This window comes from Labeo rohita, chromosome 8 (genome assembly GCF_022985175.1).
Source record: "Labeo rohita strain BAU-BD-2019 chromosome 8, IGBB_LRoh.1.0, whole genome shotgun sequence".
In the NCBI taxonomy this organism is placed as follows: domain Eukaryota; kingdom Metazoa; phylum Chordata; class Actinopteri; order Cypriniformes; family Cyprinidae; genus Labeo; species Labeo rohita.
In genome coordinates, this window is record NC_066876.1 from 11,599,949 (window position 1) to 11,615,564 (window position 15,616).

At 36.6% G+C, this 15,616-nt stretch overlaps 1 protein-coding gene across 2 annotated transcripts; it reads left to right on the forward strand.

Moving 5' to 3' along the window:
- The first annotated feature begins 2,451 nt into the window (after positions 1-2,451).
- Positions 2,452-14,651, forward strand: mlec (malectin). Of its 2 annotated transcripts, none has more exons than XM_051117693.1 (6): positions 2,452-2,845; positions 3,634-3,838; positions 6,622-6,800; positions 6,984-7,160; positions 9,788-9,845; positions 10,953-14,651. In XM_051117693.1, exons 2-6 carry the CDS (start codon positions 3,637-3,639, stop codon positions 11,192-11,194), a joined length of 858 nt encoding a protein of 285 aa, XP_050973650.1. In that variant the 5' UTR covers positions 2,452-2,845; positions 3,634-3,636; the 3' UTR covers positions 11,195-14,651. The 2 variants fall into 2 exon arrangements, with proteins under 2 accessions (XP_050973650.1, XP_050973651.1); XM_051117694.1 differs by having other exon boundaries at positions 2,452-2,745.
- The last annotated feature ends 965 nt before the right edge of the window (positions 14,652-15,616 follow it).

Here is a 15,616-nt window from a genome sequence, read left to right on the forward strand (position 1 = left end):
CCTCCTCTAAAGAAACGCTATTTATATATATATAAGGTGCAATATTTTTACTGGTGTCTGTTCAGCTGTTCTCCAAATCATTCAGCAGCGAGCATCACTTTCCCAGCGGCTGGAACAGACTGTTCGTGTTGTCATGGCAACGGGCTTTTTCCTCCGGACCAAAACGGGACAGATTTTTCCTGCTTTTTCATTGTGAATGCAAATAGAGAGAGCGAAAACTAACGCCACCGTGTGGTCAAAACAGACTATTGATCACCTATTGACATTTATATTAAAACGTATCCATTTCAGTTTAACCACAACTGTAAACATGGTAAAAGAAAGGTTCCTTTGAAAATATAATACTTTCAGTCATCCTTTTTTTGTTTTTTGGCTCCATAAAGTAGAGGTTTGTCATATCAGGGGCTACTTAGTCTGACAAAATATGACAAAAATTGAAGTGAGCACTAATAGAAGCCTATATTTTGTATTTTCAAAGAAATTCAATTACTAAATAAACGTATAATTGCATTAATGTAATTAACTGATCATTCCGCAAGGCAAATGTGGAACTTCCTGGAAAGTAATGTGTGTCCGATAATTTATAATTTGACAAAATAATGATTACATAAAATAATAATGTTATTTTACATATAATGTGTATGTATGCATGTTCATAACCAGTGTTGGGAAAAGTTACTTTTAATGCATTGCAATTTTGCGTATCACTCCCTAATTACTTATTTATTATGTTACTTTTGCGTTACTTTTTAAACCTGGGCAGGGCTTGCTTGTTTGTTTTTAATAAAAAAAATTCTGTTTTTGGCAAACATAAAAAAAAAACACCTCAGGCTGAATGGAAAGTAAATTCACACAGGAGAAGAACACTCTTTGGCAATAATAATAATAATAATAATAATAATAATAATAATAATAATAAAGCACAAATGTTACTTTATCTAAAGTAATTTTTGCTCATTTGTATGGTTGAACTGGATCAACAAAGGTCAGCAGCAAATTAATTTTAAAAATTTATTTTTTTAATATATTAAATATATTTTAAAATGTAATTTATTGCTCTGATCAAAGCTAAATTTACAGCATCATTACTCCAGTCTTCAGTGTCACATGATTCTTCAGAAATCATTCTAACATGCTGATTTGCATGTTCAAGAAACATTTTTTTTAATTATTATTATCAATATTTAAATCAGTAATTTTTTTTTGTTTTATAATTTTATAGTTACATTTTATAATGTTACAAAATATTTCTATTTCAAATGTTATCTGAACTTTCTATTCATCAAAGAAACCCGAAAAAAAAATCTACTCAGCTGTTTTCAACACAATAATAATAATACATGTTTTTTGAGCAGCAGATCAGAACACTAGAATGATTTCTGAAGGATCACGTGACCGGAGTAATGATGCTAGAGGAATAAATTACATTTTAAAATATATTCAAATAGAAAGCAGTCATTTTAAATAGTAAAATAATTTAATTAATTAATTAATTAATTAATTAATTTATTTATTTATTTTTTGCTGTACTTTGACTCAAATAAATGCAGGCTTGGTGAGCAGAAGAGACTTCTTTAAAAAACATTAAAAATCTTGCTGTTCAAAAACTCCCAGTTAATAAATGGGGGAAAAAGTAATCGGCGTTACTTATTTGAAAAGTAACTCAGACATTTTTTATATATATAAATTCAAAAGTAATGTGTTATTTTACTAGTTACTTGAAAAAGTAATCTGATTACGTAACTCGCGTTATTTGTAATGCGTTACCCACAACACTGTTCATAATAATTGCTGTTTTACGTTTTTATTATACAAAGATTTTTTTTTATTTATTTATTTTTTTGTAATATATATGAAGAGTTAGGATGCAAAAGCCTCTAAGTACGTCTGACGTTTTTCTTTAAAATTAGCATTTCTTTGTGGCTACTTTGTATAGGTTACTATGTAAATACTGGTAGTTCTGAATCGATTTAGGCTGGTATTTAGCGCATTTGAAGTGAAAATGATGAACATGTACAATGTGTGGACAGCATTCACCCAGTATCGTTATATCATTTTTGACCAAGATGGCTTTTAGAGGCTTTTGCATTGGAACTCTTCATATGTAATAATTTAATTTAATTTAAAACAAAACCTAAATTTGTTACCTGCTTTCCGCCTGATCCCGCCCTCCTTTCGCTGCATAAGAACCAAGTACCAATGAACTGAAGCCAGCTAATTTATGCGAGGAAGTGAGTGAAAGTTGATACACTTGATTCGCTGGTCCTGGACACTTCCACCGATCGTGATTGGTCAGAGCTCGCCGGACTTGACGAATCGATTCCTTCCGCAAGCAAATCAACAAGCAGAACCTGTTATTTGGCTTTGCGCGATTGGCTACTCCTCGCAAAGTCCCGCCCTCTCCGGAACCTGACTATCAAGTTAGTCTGTCTCCCCTTACTGTTCCATCCCTTCAACCTGCGCTGCTGACTGCACACATACCCACAGTACTGACGCGGCCCTCCCGGTCAGAAACCGCTGTGATTTCAGGCGCAAAAAAGCTCAGAACACCTGTATTGAGCAGTATACAAGCGCAGAATAACCACGCCGTGATCGTCTATTAAACGAGAGCGAGCACACGCCGCACACAGCGGTGCAGATGTAAGGGAATATACCTGCAGACTACAGCTGCCACACTGATGACAGAGCAAGAGGGAAGTCAGTTAGCCAGCTAACCAGCCAGAGCTAAACTCGACTATCAGGCAGGTAAATGTACGGCGATCTGGACGGTTCAGCAACAACGTGAAACTCAAGCATCTGAACGGAGCCGGCCGTCCGCTACAGAGAGTATTTCGCAGACTGCACAGTAAGAGTGACATAAATATTGGCTGATATTGCTTTGGGCTATTCACACATGAAATTGTTAACCAAGGGCCATTCTGGACCCTAGGCTGTCATTTTCACATTGTCACACTGTTCACTTCTCTTCACCTTAGGTTAGGTATTAATCCTGAGTATTTAGGTATTGAGATTTTACACAGTACATTTGTATATCCTGGGTTAACCTTCTTATTTGCATATGCATGATGTCAGGAACACCGATTGGACAAGTACGGCTCGAGCCGCGCGCGCCCTATTTTAATAACTGTATGTTTATCTGTGTCAGTTTTACCACATAAAACGTCTAGAAATGAAAACAAATAACTTAGTGTATCACTCCATTTGTCGTTATTATTTCACATTTTTCAGCGCTTGAAAGTTACTACAACTGTACAGGGTTTATGAATATTTAATAAGGTGACGAGCTGTGAGGCAGTTTATGATTGGTTGTTTGTTGCTAAACAACGTGCTGTCACTTTCTATCACATCGTGGCTTAACTCTGTACACTGTTACTACTACAATTCGGTGTTTACTTGGCTAATCCAGGGTTAAACGTGATTCTAACTCCAATTAAATTTAACCCAGGGTTAAAATGGCCTTTCACCCTGCGCTTAACGCTGTGTCAGTGTCGTGTTAAACCCTGGGTTAAGCGCAGGGTTTAAAGTGAGGAAGTAAGGAGGGAAGTCACTCACCGGTGTTGAGTGACTTCTTTAACAAACCGCTTTTCCTCCTTCCCTTTTATATTATTCTTTCACTTTTCTTCTCTGTTGTAGGCCATGAGGAGGGTGACATTGTGCTGTGCCGCCCGGCTCGTATTAACAGCTTTGTGGTTGTTGGTGGAAGTGTGTCGGGCTGAAACCGGGGCCCCGAATCTGGCCGAGCGAGTCATCTGGGCTGTAAACGCCGGCGGGGAGGCACACACAGACGTGCACGGCATTCATTATAAAAAAGATCCACTGGAAGGAAAAGTGGGAAAAGGTGAGTACTTGGGGATGTGAGAGACTGCAGAAGATTGTGTTATTTTTTTTCCCTTCCTTGATGTCTGCACCAGAATTGGTGGCAGTTGTTAGTGGCGATGGTGAATGAATGAACAAGTGTCCATGTCGTGTGTAAAAATGGAAGAAAATCTTTGTGTTGATTTTTCTCAAATCAGTATAATACAAACTCAAATGTTATTGCTGTGTATGTAGCATTTTAAAAGTGATAATTCAACCAAAATAGAAAATTGTCACTATTCTCTTGTGAAAAAGAAGTGTGCCTAATTGTTTTGAATGTGCACTTGTAGTGTACTTAATATCTTAAAAGTATCTTTTAAAAAACTGTACTTTTAGATAATGTAATACTGATCAAATGAAAAACCACTTAAGTGTACTCAGAGATTACCTAAAAAAAAACATTTTAAAGTACATTTTTGCCATGTTATTTGATGTAATATTTAAAGTTAAATATGCATAATTAAAAAAATGTAATTACCAGTGTTGGGCGTGTTACTTTAAAAAAGTATTTAGATATAGTTACTAGTTACTTCTTACAAATAGTAACTGAGTTACATCATCATAAAAGTAACTAATTACTAGGGAAAGTAACTATTGTGTTACTTAAAAAAAAGTTCATACAACTTGGATTATATTTTATATTGTATAAAAAGCTTAAAAATGTCTGCTTTTAGATGAAGTAAATCACGTCAAAAACAAATATTCTCTGATAAACTAATCCATATGATACCAATGCAAGCTCCAGTTTTTCCCATCTAAACTCATTATCTTAAATGTAATCACACCCATGAAGCGGCTCCACTTTTCAAATGTTCAGCGTCGCGCAGACATGTAGGTAACGTTTCTGGAAGAGAACGCGCTGAGAGGAATAAGCCAGAATTTACCTCAGAAGACGAACGCAACATGATGCAATGCGCGGAGAGTCTACTCGGATGAAAACTGCTTCAGTGGTCTCAATTATAGTAACGGCGTATTTTATTATCTTTAATGGTACAGGCGTTGTAACGGGGGAAACAGTAATCCGTTTGATTACTCATTACTGAAAAAAGTAATGCCGTTTATTTATAATGCCTTTATTCCCATCACTGGTAATTACTTATTTTTAATTAAAGGTACACACACTGAAGACATTTTAGTTACCACATATGCTTTGTCAGTACATTCTCCAGTTTACATTAATTTTATTTCAGCGACATTAGAGCTAATCATGAAATGACATAAAAGATGTACTTAAAGGTGCACTAGGCAATTTTTGCTAAACAATGCTGATATTTGAAAGCACCAAAACAAACACGCTCACACCCCAACGGGACCTCACCCCTATTTTGATATCTCCGCCCCGCACGTAAGCACACAACCCTGGCATAACGATGATCGTGGAAACAAGCGAAGATGACAAACAAGCATATTCAAACAAAAGCCAACACAGATCATTTGTGTGAAACAATGCAAAATCAACGTTACTTACCTATCAAAAAGAAACAGCGCAACCTCTGCGACTGATTCAAGCCCTTCCTGCTTCTTGAGTTCTCTCCACTGCTGGAAAGCTGCTCGGATATTTACACAGGTCCAACCTCTTGCCTGATTTGTTCAGTTTTCTCTATCTATAGTTGATCTGCTAATGTCTGTCCTGTGCACTCAAATTGAGCTCTGTTTTCTCTTTGTCATTACTAGTCACGCCCCTTACTGCTGATTGGCTACAGTGTATTTTGGGACCTGATCCGTTTTTTTAAAAATTTGAGTTCTAATTAACTGGCTCAAAAAAGCACTCTTAAGTTCAACTAATTGCATTTAATATAAAGTAAAACTATAGTAAATGTATGTCATTGTAAATAACATACAATTTAGTGTCCAAAACATTACATTTAGTTTACACCAATGTATATTCTTTTAAAGTATATTATTTCTCTAATATGTACTCTGTTGAAAAGTGTGCTAAAGTGTACTTTTTCACAAGGGTATGTGTCTTTTCAAACCCATATGACTTTCTATTCTGCAGAACACAAAAGCAGATGTTAAGCATAACACATTCACTTTCATTAGATGGAAAAAGTTAAAAGTGAATGGTGACTGAGGTGTTTTTTTGTGTTTCTCTGATAAAAAGAAAGTCATGTGGATTTGGAAACTCCACCTCGGGGTGAATAAGTGATGACAGAATTGTTTAAATGAACTGTCCTTTTAAGAATTAAGAAATATCAAGGGTATTTTGATTGCGTTGTAGTTGTTTTATTACAGTATGATTTTTTTTTTCCTTTTTATATTGTTTTAAGAACATTAATCATACTGTTTGTTGAAGAAAGAGACTGGTTGTCAGCTCATCTGGCTCATTAGTCATTTGTTATTAGAGCTGTCGATCATATCAGGAAGTCTGTGTCACTTGAAATGTGATGACTGTCACTTCCTGAGTCAGATAAGAAATGCGGCATGCACATGTCAGGGCCTGTATAGTGCTTTTTAAAGCTCTCTAAAGACATCAAGCACCCTTTTTTTTTTTTTTTTTTTTTGTCGTCAGATTTCACATTATTGCATCAGTGTCACGAGAAAACCACCAGTATTATAAATATGGTACTTAATTTTCCTCTTAGCTCTACATTGGCTATAAGTAGATATTGGAATCAAAATGGAGATTAAACCTTGCTCTGGTTTGGTTTCTCCTCATGTTATGAAGCACAAAATGGCATGTACACTTACTATATACACTTAATCTCACCTTTTGACACTTTGTTTTTTTTTTGTTTTTTTTTTTTTCCTCTCTCTCCCCTCCAGCATCAGACTACGGTGTGCGTCTGCCTATCCTGCGCTCTAGCCCAGAGGATCAGATTCTCTACCAGACAGAGCGATACAATGAGGATACATTCGGTTATGAAATCCCCATAAGAGAAGAAGGAGAGTACATACTGGTCATGAAATATGCTGAGGTTTACTTTGCTCAGTCTCAACAAAAGGTATGAATTTTGCTCACAGCCGCAGTGTGTGCAGTTACTCTTAGTAGTCGATATTTGAACATAGTAGTGTTCAATAATTCATGGTACTTCAAGGTCTCTATTTCATAGTTTTCCCCTATGACATCATCTATTCTCTCTTCTCCTTTTTTTTGTCTTTTGAAACCCTTTGTTCGCTTTTCTCAGGTTTTTGATGTACGCTTAAATGGCCACGTTGTAGTAAAGGATCTGGATATTTTTGACCGTGTGGGTCACAGCACGGCTCATGATGAAATAGTACCGTTCTCAATAAAAAGAGGAAAGCTCAGTGTGCGTGCTGAAGTTTCAACTTTTAATGGGAAACTCACAGTAGAGTTTGTTAAGGTAAGTGTTACGCTATTTTTCTATTGCCTTATTTTGTATTGCATATTAAATAGTACCATTTAAAAGTTTGTGAACTAAGATTTGAAGGCTTCATTGCTCATCAACACTGCTTTTTAAATTAAAGGGGTCAAGTTGTTGCACCTCTCTGCCCCGCCTTTCTGAAATGCATTGAGTTTTACAAAGCTCATCGTTCTGAAAAGCGGTGTGCTCTGATTAGCCCGCTTTTCAATGCGTAGTGATTGGCCGAATACCTTAAGTGTGTGACGGAAATATCACGCCCTTACCATGTTGTGAAGCCGTGTTCTGGTGACAAAAACAATAAAAACCCATTATAAATGAGGCATTTGTTGCATCCAGTGAGGACATAATTACTGATTAAAATGACACATGCTGTCTTTTTACGCGTTGTGTTGCATTGCGTTGCATTGACGTAAAACCATGTCTGCATTTGTGATTGTAGAAACGACAAACAAGCACTACTCTACACTGTTCAAAACTCCCGTTTGAATAGCCAATAGCAAATTATTTAAATATAAAAACATACTTAGAGGCTGTGAGTCAGAAGTGCCAGACTGTCCTTGGAAAGTTGGAATTGCTCCACTTTATAGTGTGCACAGCCGGCATTGTAGGCTACTCTCCCAGGTTCAGGAAACTCGAATATTTGCGTTGTACTGTTCTGGAACAGTTTTGTAAATATAACTTAACCACTGATTTCTAGTTGTGTACTCATTTGGAAGGCCAAAGTAAGTAGTTTTGCTTTCGCAATGAAACACACAGCGTCTCCACAACAATACGACAGCTAGAATAAAAGTTACGCCACCTTTGCATATACATTTGGGCGGTGTTATGCAGATCTTCCCACACTGTGATGTAGACATGTGGGGGCGTGTTTGAATGAGCCGTTATAGGAAGGCGTGGCTGAGTCTTAACTTTTATAAAGAATATCTCTTTGGGTTTGAGACTTTAATCTTTGCAACTTTACAGATCTTGTATATGCACAAACAGCTTGTAACACTCCAAAGACAAAGGAAAATATATGCCCCGTTTAAAGGATTGGTTCACCTCCAGAATAAACATTTCCTGATCACCTCTATGTCATCCTATATGTTCATGACTTACTTTCTTCAGTTGAAAAAAAATTGAGGGTTTTAAGGAAAGCTTTTTAAGATTTTTTCAATGGGGATCAATGGGTTGAAGGTCCAAATTGCAGTTTCAATGCAGCTTCAAAGGGCTCTACACAATCCCAGCTGAAGAATAAGGGTCTTACCTAGCAAAACAATTGATCATTTTCTGACATCGTTGTTTTACCTGTTTTTGTAAAGTGCGTTTGACTGTTTTTTTTGCACGCTCGCTTTGTAAACACTGGGTCTGTACTTCCACCTACGTCACATACTTTACAATGTGATTACATAATGCGTGAGGTTGGGCTGGTGCAAGGTGAGCATTTGTGGTTAAAGTATATACAATTTTTTTTTTTTTTTTTTTTTAAGAAAATTACCTGTAGTTTTGCTAGATAAGACCCTAGATATTCCACAGCTTGGATCGTGTAGAGCCCTTTGAAGCTGCTTTGACACAGCAATTGCAAATTGCAAATACATGAACATCTTGGATGACATAGGGGTAAGTAAATTATCAAAAAAAAATTATTTTGGAAGTGAACTAATCGTTAAAGTGCAATTTATTCCTGTTACTGCGAAGCAGAATTTTCATCACTCATTACTCTGGTCCTCAGTGTCACGTGATCGTTCAGAGATCATTCTAATATGTTGATTTGCTGCTTAAGAAGGACATTTCTGATTGGTGTCAGTGTTGAAATTAGAATGCAGTCTTTCCGCTTCAGCACAGTAAAATCCCTAAAAGCAGACATACTGTACCTCTTTGAGCAGTGGCTATGCAGTCGTCTTTTATTGAATAAACCAGACATTGATCAATCTAATAAGCCTTATTTATTGTCTTTTTTCACTAAAGGAACATTAATTGAAAATTATGATGTAGTTACAGACACTGAAGCTGAGTATTTCTAAGAAGATGAATTCTGTCACAACTAATTGTGGTCCCTTGGAGCGCTTTTTGTTCCAGCAGTGCAATTTAATTGATTATTTCAAAGCTGCTGCTCCTTTTTCTTATGTAAACAGCGAACGTGTTTGGCTTGTGGGGTTTCTGTCAGCGATTAGTCTCAGAGGAACCGTGCACATTGAGCATGACAGCAATCCAGAGGGAAGATGACATTAATGGATACTAGGATGTGACGCACATTAGCTTGTCTGTCAGTCATAAAACATCTCATTCTTGAAATGAATCATTTTGATGCTTGGCGGTATGCATTGCTTTGACAAATCATGCCAGAACTGTTTAGCAAGTTCTTACTAGATTGAGATGCATAGTTTGACCACTAACTCTGCAGTGTTGCATAAAACAAAAGGTTTTATGAGGTTCGAAACCGAAACCAGTCGTGCTGAGAGCCACAGATTTGACCTTCGGCACTGTTAGAAACCCAGCAGGGCCAACCGGCACGCAGAATACACTAGAATGTATTTGCATATTTTTTTCCATGTGTTTGCATGTGTTTATACACTGTAAGCAGCACAACCTAACCTAATCTGTCCATTTATCTCTTGTGTCCACAGGGTTACTATGACAACCCCAAGATATGTGCACTATATGTGATGAAGGGCAAGCCAGAGGGTAAGAGGGACCCCTGGGATCGAACCTCCTTTTTATATTTTTTTTTTTTTTGTACACTACCAGTCAAATGTTTTTGAACAGTAAGATTTTAAGATTTTGTATTGTATTTTTTTTTTTTTTTTTTTTAAAGAAGTCTAATCTGCTTACTACGCCTGCATTTATTTGATCCAAAGTACAACAAAGACAATAATGTTGTGAAATTTTTACTGTTTAAAACAACTGCTTTTTATTTTAATATATTGTAAAATGTAATTTACACATGTGATCAAAAGTAAATGTTTAGCATCATTACTCCAGTCTTCAGTGTCATTTGATCCTTTAGAAATCATACTAATATGCTGATTTGCTGTTCAAGAAACATTTATTATTAGTAGTATTATCAATATTTGACAGTTCAGTGTGTGTGTGTGTGTGTGTGTGTGTGTGTGTGTATATATATATATATATATATATATATATATATATAATTTTATTTTTTATTTTTTCCCAAGATTCTTTGATTAATAGAAAGATCCAAAATCCAAAGATCAGCATTTATCTGAAAAGATAAAATAAAAAGATTTTGTAACATTATACAGTATACCATTTAAAAGCTTGGAGTCAGTATTTATTTTTTCATTTATTTATTTATTTTTTTTTGTGAAAGAAATTACAGAAATTAATAATTTTATTTAGGAATGATGCTTTAAATTGATGTGAAAAGGACATTTATATTGTTACAAAAGATTTCTATTTCAGATATATGTTGTTCTTCTGAACTTTCTATTCATCAAAGAAACTTCTACTAAATGTTTTTTGAGCAGCAAATCAGAATATTAGAATGATTTCTGAAGGATCATGTGACTGGCCTAATGATGCTAAAAACTCAGTTTTGAAATCACAGAAATAAATAACATTTTAAAATATATTCAAATAGAAAACAGTTATTTTAAATAGTAAAAATATTTAACATTTTTACTTTTTTTGCTGTACTTTGGATTAAATAAATGCAGGCTTGGTGAGCAGTAGAGACTTCTTTAAAAAACAATAAAAAAAAAAAATCTTACTGTCCAAACACTTTTGACTGGTGTACGTTCTCCTGCTAACAGCCTTTGGTTTATTTTTCAGATGTGCCCAAACTGCAGCCACATCCTGGACTGGAAAAGAGAGAGGAAGATGAGGAGGAAGAGGACGATGGGGAAGGGGGAGAAAGCGAAAAGAAAAGCACCTCCACCGCTCCCAAGAATCCGGTTCGGTCCGGGCCGCGCACTCCCAACCCGTACGCCACTGACAACAGCAGCCTGATGTTCCCTATACTAGTGGCATTTGGGGTTTTCATCCCAACCCTCTTCTGCCTCTGCCGTCTGTGAGGGGAACAAGTGAACAAGAGGGAACGAGAGGAGAATCGACAGACATCAGGCTGTGGAGGGGTGGGGGGAGGGGCGCAACGAGGGACGCACAGCCGTGGGGACAGGCAGAAATATAGACTGACGTTACAACAGATAGAGAGAGAGAGAGAGAGGTGGGCGAGAGACATGCAAAAACAAGGAGGTTTCAGGTATTGCTGGTTTTTGAAAAGGGTGACCTGGAAAATAAGGATTTTGAGCGTTCATTTTATGTGTGTGTTTGTGCTTGTGTTCGTACACGTTTAATACTAATTTTAGTTTGAGGAGATCCTGAGAGGTACTGATTAAATGCACTTACACACACATATGCAGCAGGACTAACCACTTTTATAAACCTGGTTTGTCTGGTCTAGCAGGAGATACTAGGAAGAGCTGGAGACACTCCTAGATCACGTGTCCCAACTCACGGAAGGTTATTGGCTAGGAGTGTTTTTTGATCAGCGGTGGCGTTGATCTGCTGTTTTTTTTTTTGGCCTCTAGTGGGAGGCAGAAATGGTACATGAATTTTCACAACCCATTTGATAATTTAGGTTAATGCATTTAAATCTCAGTGACAGATCATAAAGCATTTTTGTTTTACTAAAGGAGAAGTTCACTTCCAGAACAAAAATGTACAGATAATGTACTCACCCCCTTGTCAGCCAAGATGTTCACACGTTTCTTTCTTCAGTGGTAAAGAAATTGTTTTTTGAGGAAAACATTTAAGTTTTTTTCTCCGTATAGTGGACTTTAATGGTGCCCCAGAATGAATATCAAAAATGTAGTTTAAATGCAGTTTCAAAGGGCTCTAAGCCGAGGAAAAAGGGTCTTATCTAGCAAAACAACTGGTCATTTTCAAAAATAAATTACAGTTTAAATACTTTTTAACCTCAAATGCTTTTCATCTTGTCTAACTCTGCCTGAACTCTGTTTTTTTTCCGGTTCAAGACAGTTAGGGTATGTTTCAAAACTGTCATCTCATTTTCTCCCTCAACTTCAAAATCGTCCTACAGACCCGGACAAGATGAGTGTTTGAGGTTAAAACATAGAATTTTTTTTCGTTTTGCTAGATAAGACCCTTCTTTCTCAGCTGGAATCATTTAGAGCCCTTTGAAGCTGCATTTAAACTGCATTTTGGACCTTCAACCCACTGGCAACCATTGAAGTCCACTATATGGAGAAAAATCCTGAAATGTTTTCCTCAAAAAACATAATTTCTTTACGACTGAAGAAAGAAACATGAACATCTTGGATGACAAGGGGGTGAGTACATTATCTGTAAATTTTTGTTCTGGAAGTGAACGTCTCCTTTAAGTGATTTGAGACTTTGGTTTCTATTTACCTCACGTTTAATTTCCCCTCCCACTCATACAAGCTACTATCATTCATTTCCTGCAGCTTCTTTCATTGATTTCAAAAGCATAAATATTCAAATATGTCTGGTGACCTGCTTTCTCAAGCAACAGCAACACATTTTTGTATCTCTAACTGCACAAGAGAGATATAAATTATTATTTTTCCCATTTGCAGGGACTTTTTGGTCTCTGGTGTGTTAAAACATACGGTTTTGTTTTGAAAGAGCGCATAATTGTTTCAAGGTAGCAGCATGAGTTTATAACAGATAGACTCTCCTTTGAGTCCCAAAAACTAGATTGTATTGGACTAAAGTGCTTTTTTTGAGGTCAAACACTCTTAATCACTCTCTTATTGGTACATGATGTGTCTGGGATAGCATTTTATGGGTTAATGCAAATAAAGGCGTCTTAATTAACATCTCAAGGGCTCGGTGTAGAGAAGGGTAGTCGCTCAGCTCGGTCAGGATACTCTTTATGTTTTCTCTTAGTTTAACCAGGCTGTTTTTAACAACCACCAAAGATCTTGGATTTGTGTTACACACAATACCAGCATGTTTGCGGTGGAAGACTGAAAGCTTGAGAAACGGTTTGACAGATACATGCCTGCCATACACTGTGAAGTATGGATGCAGAAGCGTGAATTTTGTGCTCAAGGTGGCAGATTTCAGTGCTGTCATTTTAGCTAGGACTTTTGAGTGAACATTTGCATTCCACCTCATCCATCTTTTTTTCAGCATGTTCTGTAACTGGTTTACTTTTGTTGTCCGCTGCATCTTGTTTCTTTTTTGAATCGCTACTTTGTTTCTTTCAAGCAAGCCTGCCTTAAAATGTGATTTAGTGTGCTATCAAGAGACCACCTCTCACACTGCTGAAATACCAGACCACAATCGAGTATTCATGCCACTGAGCTGTCTGACGTGTGAGCGCAGCATGTCGGTTTGACCCCGTCTCTTGCGTGAACTTAGAAACTTATCTTGGCCTTGGATGAGAGGGCAGGTTTTGCCTTGATTTTGTTTATTAAAATAGAAAACAATCATAAAGGCACCTTTTTTGTTTATCTGAGTTGCGGAAGGTTGATTGCTTATTGTCGCCAAAGTCGTTTTCTTTTACACGGTGCATGTGTATATAAGGTACTTGGTTTGTTGTGCCATACGGTTATTTTTCTCTTTAGGATATTGTTCTTTTTTTGTTGGTGTAATTGCTGTTGCTATTGGGGTGTCTGGGTTTTTAAATATCTTGCCTTGTGGAGGAGTGGCTTTGAAAATAGCTTTGGTTGGATGTGGTTTAGATAATGACAGTGATTTGATTTGCGGCCACATAGACACACTGACCGATTGTCAGAAAGAGTTTGGATCGTATTGAGTTTAGTTAATTTACAGTTGGGGTTTTTTATGTTGTGTAATTTAAGCAAAAGGAAATGGGTTGAATATTAAAAATATTGAAAGAATTTATTTTCCAGAAGTAGTTGTTTTTTTTATTTCCTCAGGATCTTTTGAATTAATTTTTCTTTTTTTATGATGAGTCTTTTACTAGTGTGAATTATTGCACTGCCTGGTGTTGTTTTAAAAGCATTTTTTTGTTTGTGTGTGATTTTTCTGTTATGCATTATGTACTTTTGATTCCTTGTTGCCTTAAATTTGAATACATCCTCTTTACCATTTTGTGCTCTCTGATCTTTTTTTTCACCGTATTGGTTGATTTATTGCATGATTGTTGAGTTTTTCATTGTTTTGTCATCTGAAAAACAGTTGTGTTTAGTTTGTCCTGCAAAGATGCACAACTTCTTGGACAATAGCCAAAGACCACATGGAGGCCTTTCATTGTGTCCTCCTTCATAAAGAGCTTGGGTGTATTGCTCCATGCCACATAAACTGCTGCGTTTACGAGGGATGTAGTTTCTGTTAATGTTAGTCGTGTTCAACTACCTGTCCCCCTCATGAACCTCCTCCCTCAGAACTGTAGAGAACATGGGAACTGGTGAAATAGTATTGGAACGGTTAGCACCCACACTGTCTTTACAGAAGGCTTCTGAAGTGGGAACTGCAAATTGATGCTGTTTCTTTTTAATAAATGTGCTATTTTATCTATCTGGCCTTGCGGGTGTTTTTAATGAGCTCATTTTCATTGTTTCAGGTATCAGGTTCTGTTAACCATCACAGTTTAGGTTAAGATAATAAAATGTAAAATTATTAATTTATAATTATGATGAAATAACCAAATTATATGTGAAAAGATCAGTTCAGATGCAAAACCAGCTAAAAGCCATCTCGGTCAGAAATGAGATAATGAGAGTGAATGCTCCTGACACATAGTATATGTCCATCAAATACTTTCACTTCAAACTCGCTAAATTTCAGCCTCAGTCCAGTCAGAATTACCAGTACTTAAATAGAAACCTATACAAAGTAGCCAGAAAGAAACGCTCGTTTTAAAGAAGTGTGTCAGATGGATTTAGAGGCTTTTGCATCTGAACTCTTCATACATACACACACACACACACACACACTCACACACACATATATATATATATATATGTCATGTGAAAAAGTTTGGACACCCTATTGAATTTCATGGTTTTCTGCATCAGGACATAATAAAAAATTATCTGGTCCTTGGCAGGTCTTAAAATTTGGAAAATAAATCCTCAGATAAACATCATCACATGACATATCACACAGTGTCATTATTTATTTAAGTAAAATACAGCTAAGAGGGAAAGGCCATGTGTGACAAAGTTAAAACACACTGTAAGTCAACTGCCTGTAGCAGCAATAACTTGACACATTCATTTTCTGTGTGACTTTATCAGTCTCTCACATCGTTCTGGAGGAATTTGGACCACTCTTCTTTTCAACGTTGCGCCAGTTTATTGAGATTTGTGGGCATTTGCGTATGCACAGCTCTCACCACAGCATTTGACTCAGGATGAGCTCTGGACTTGGACTGGGCTGTCACAACACCTTGATTCTTTTCTTTTCAGCCATTCTGTTGTAGATTTTCCGGTGTGCTTGGGATCATTGTCCTGTTGTAAGACCCAATTTTGGCCCAACTT

What these genes read in the sequence shown, in the direction of transcription:
- mlec (XM_051117693.1), top strand. Translation starts at nt 3,637, where the DNA reads ATGAGGAGGGTGACATTGTGCTGTGCCGCCCGGCTCGTATTAACAGCT. An exon ending in GGAAGGAAAAGTGGGAAAAG is followed by an intron (nt 3,839 to 6,621) that starts GTGAGTACTTGG and finishes TCTCCCCTCCAG; the next exon opens with CATCAGACTACGGTGTGCGT. An exon ending in TTGCTCAGTCTCAACAAAAG is followed by an intron (nt 6,801 to 6,983) that starts GTATGAATTTTG and finishes CGCTTTTCTCAG; the next exon opens with GTTTTTGATGTACGCTTAAA.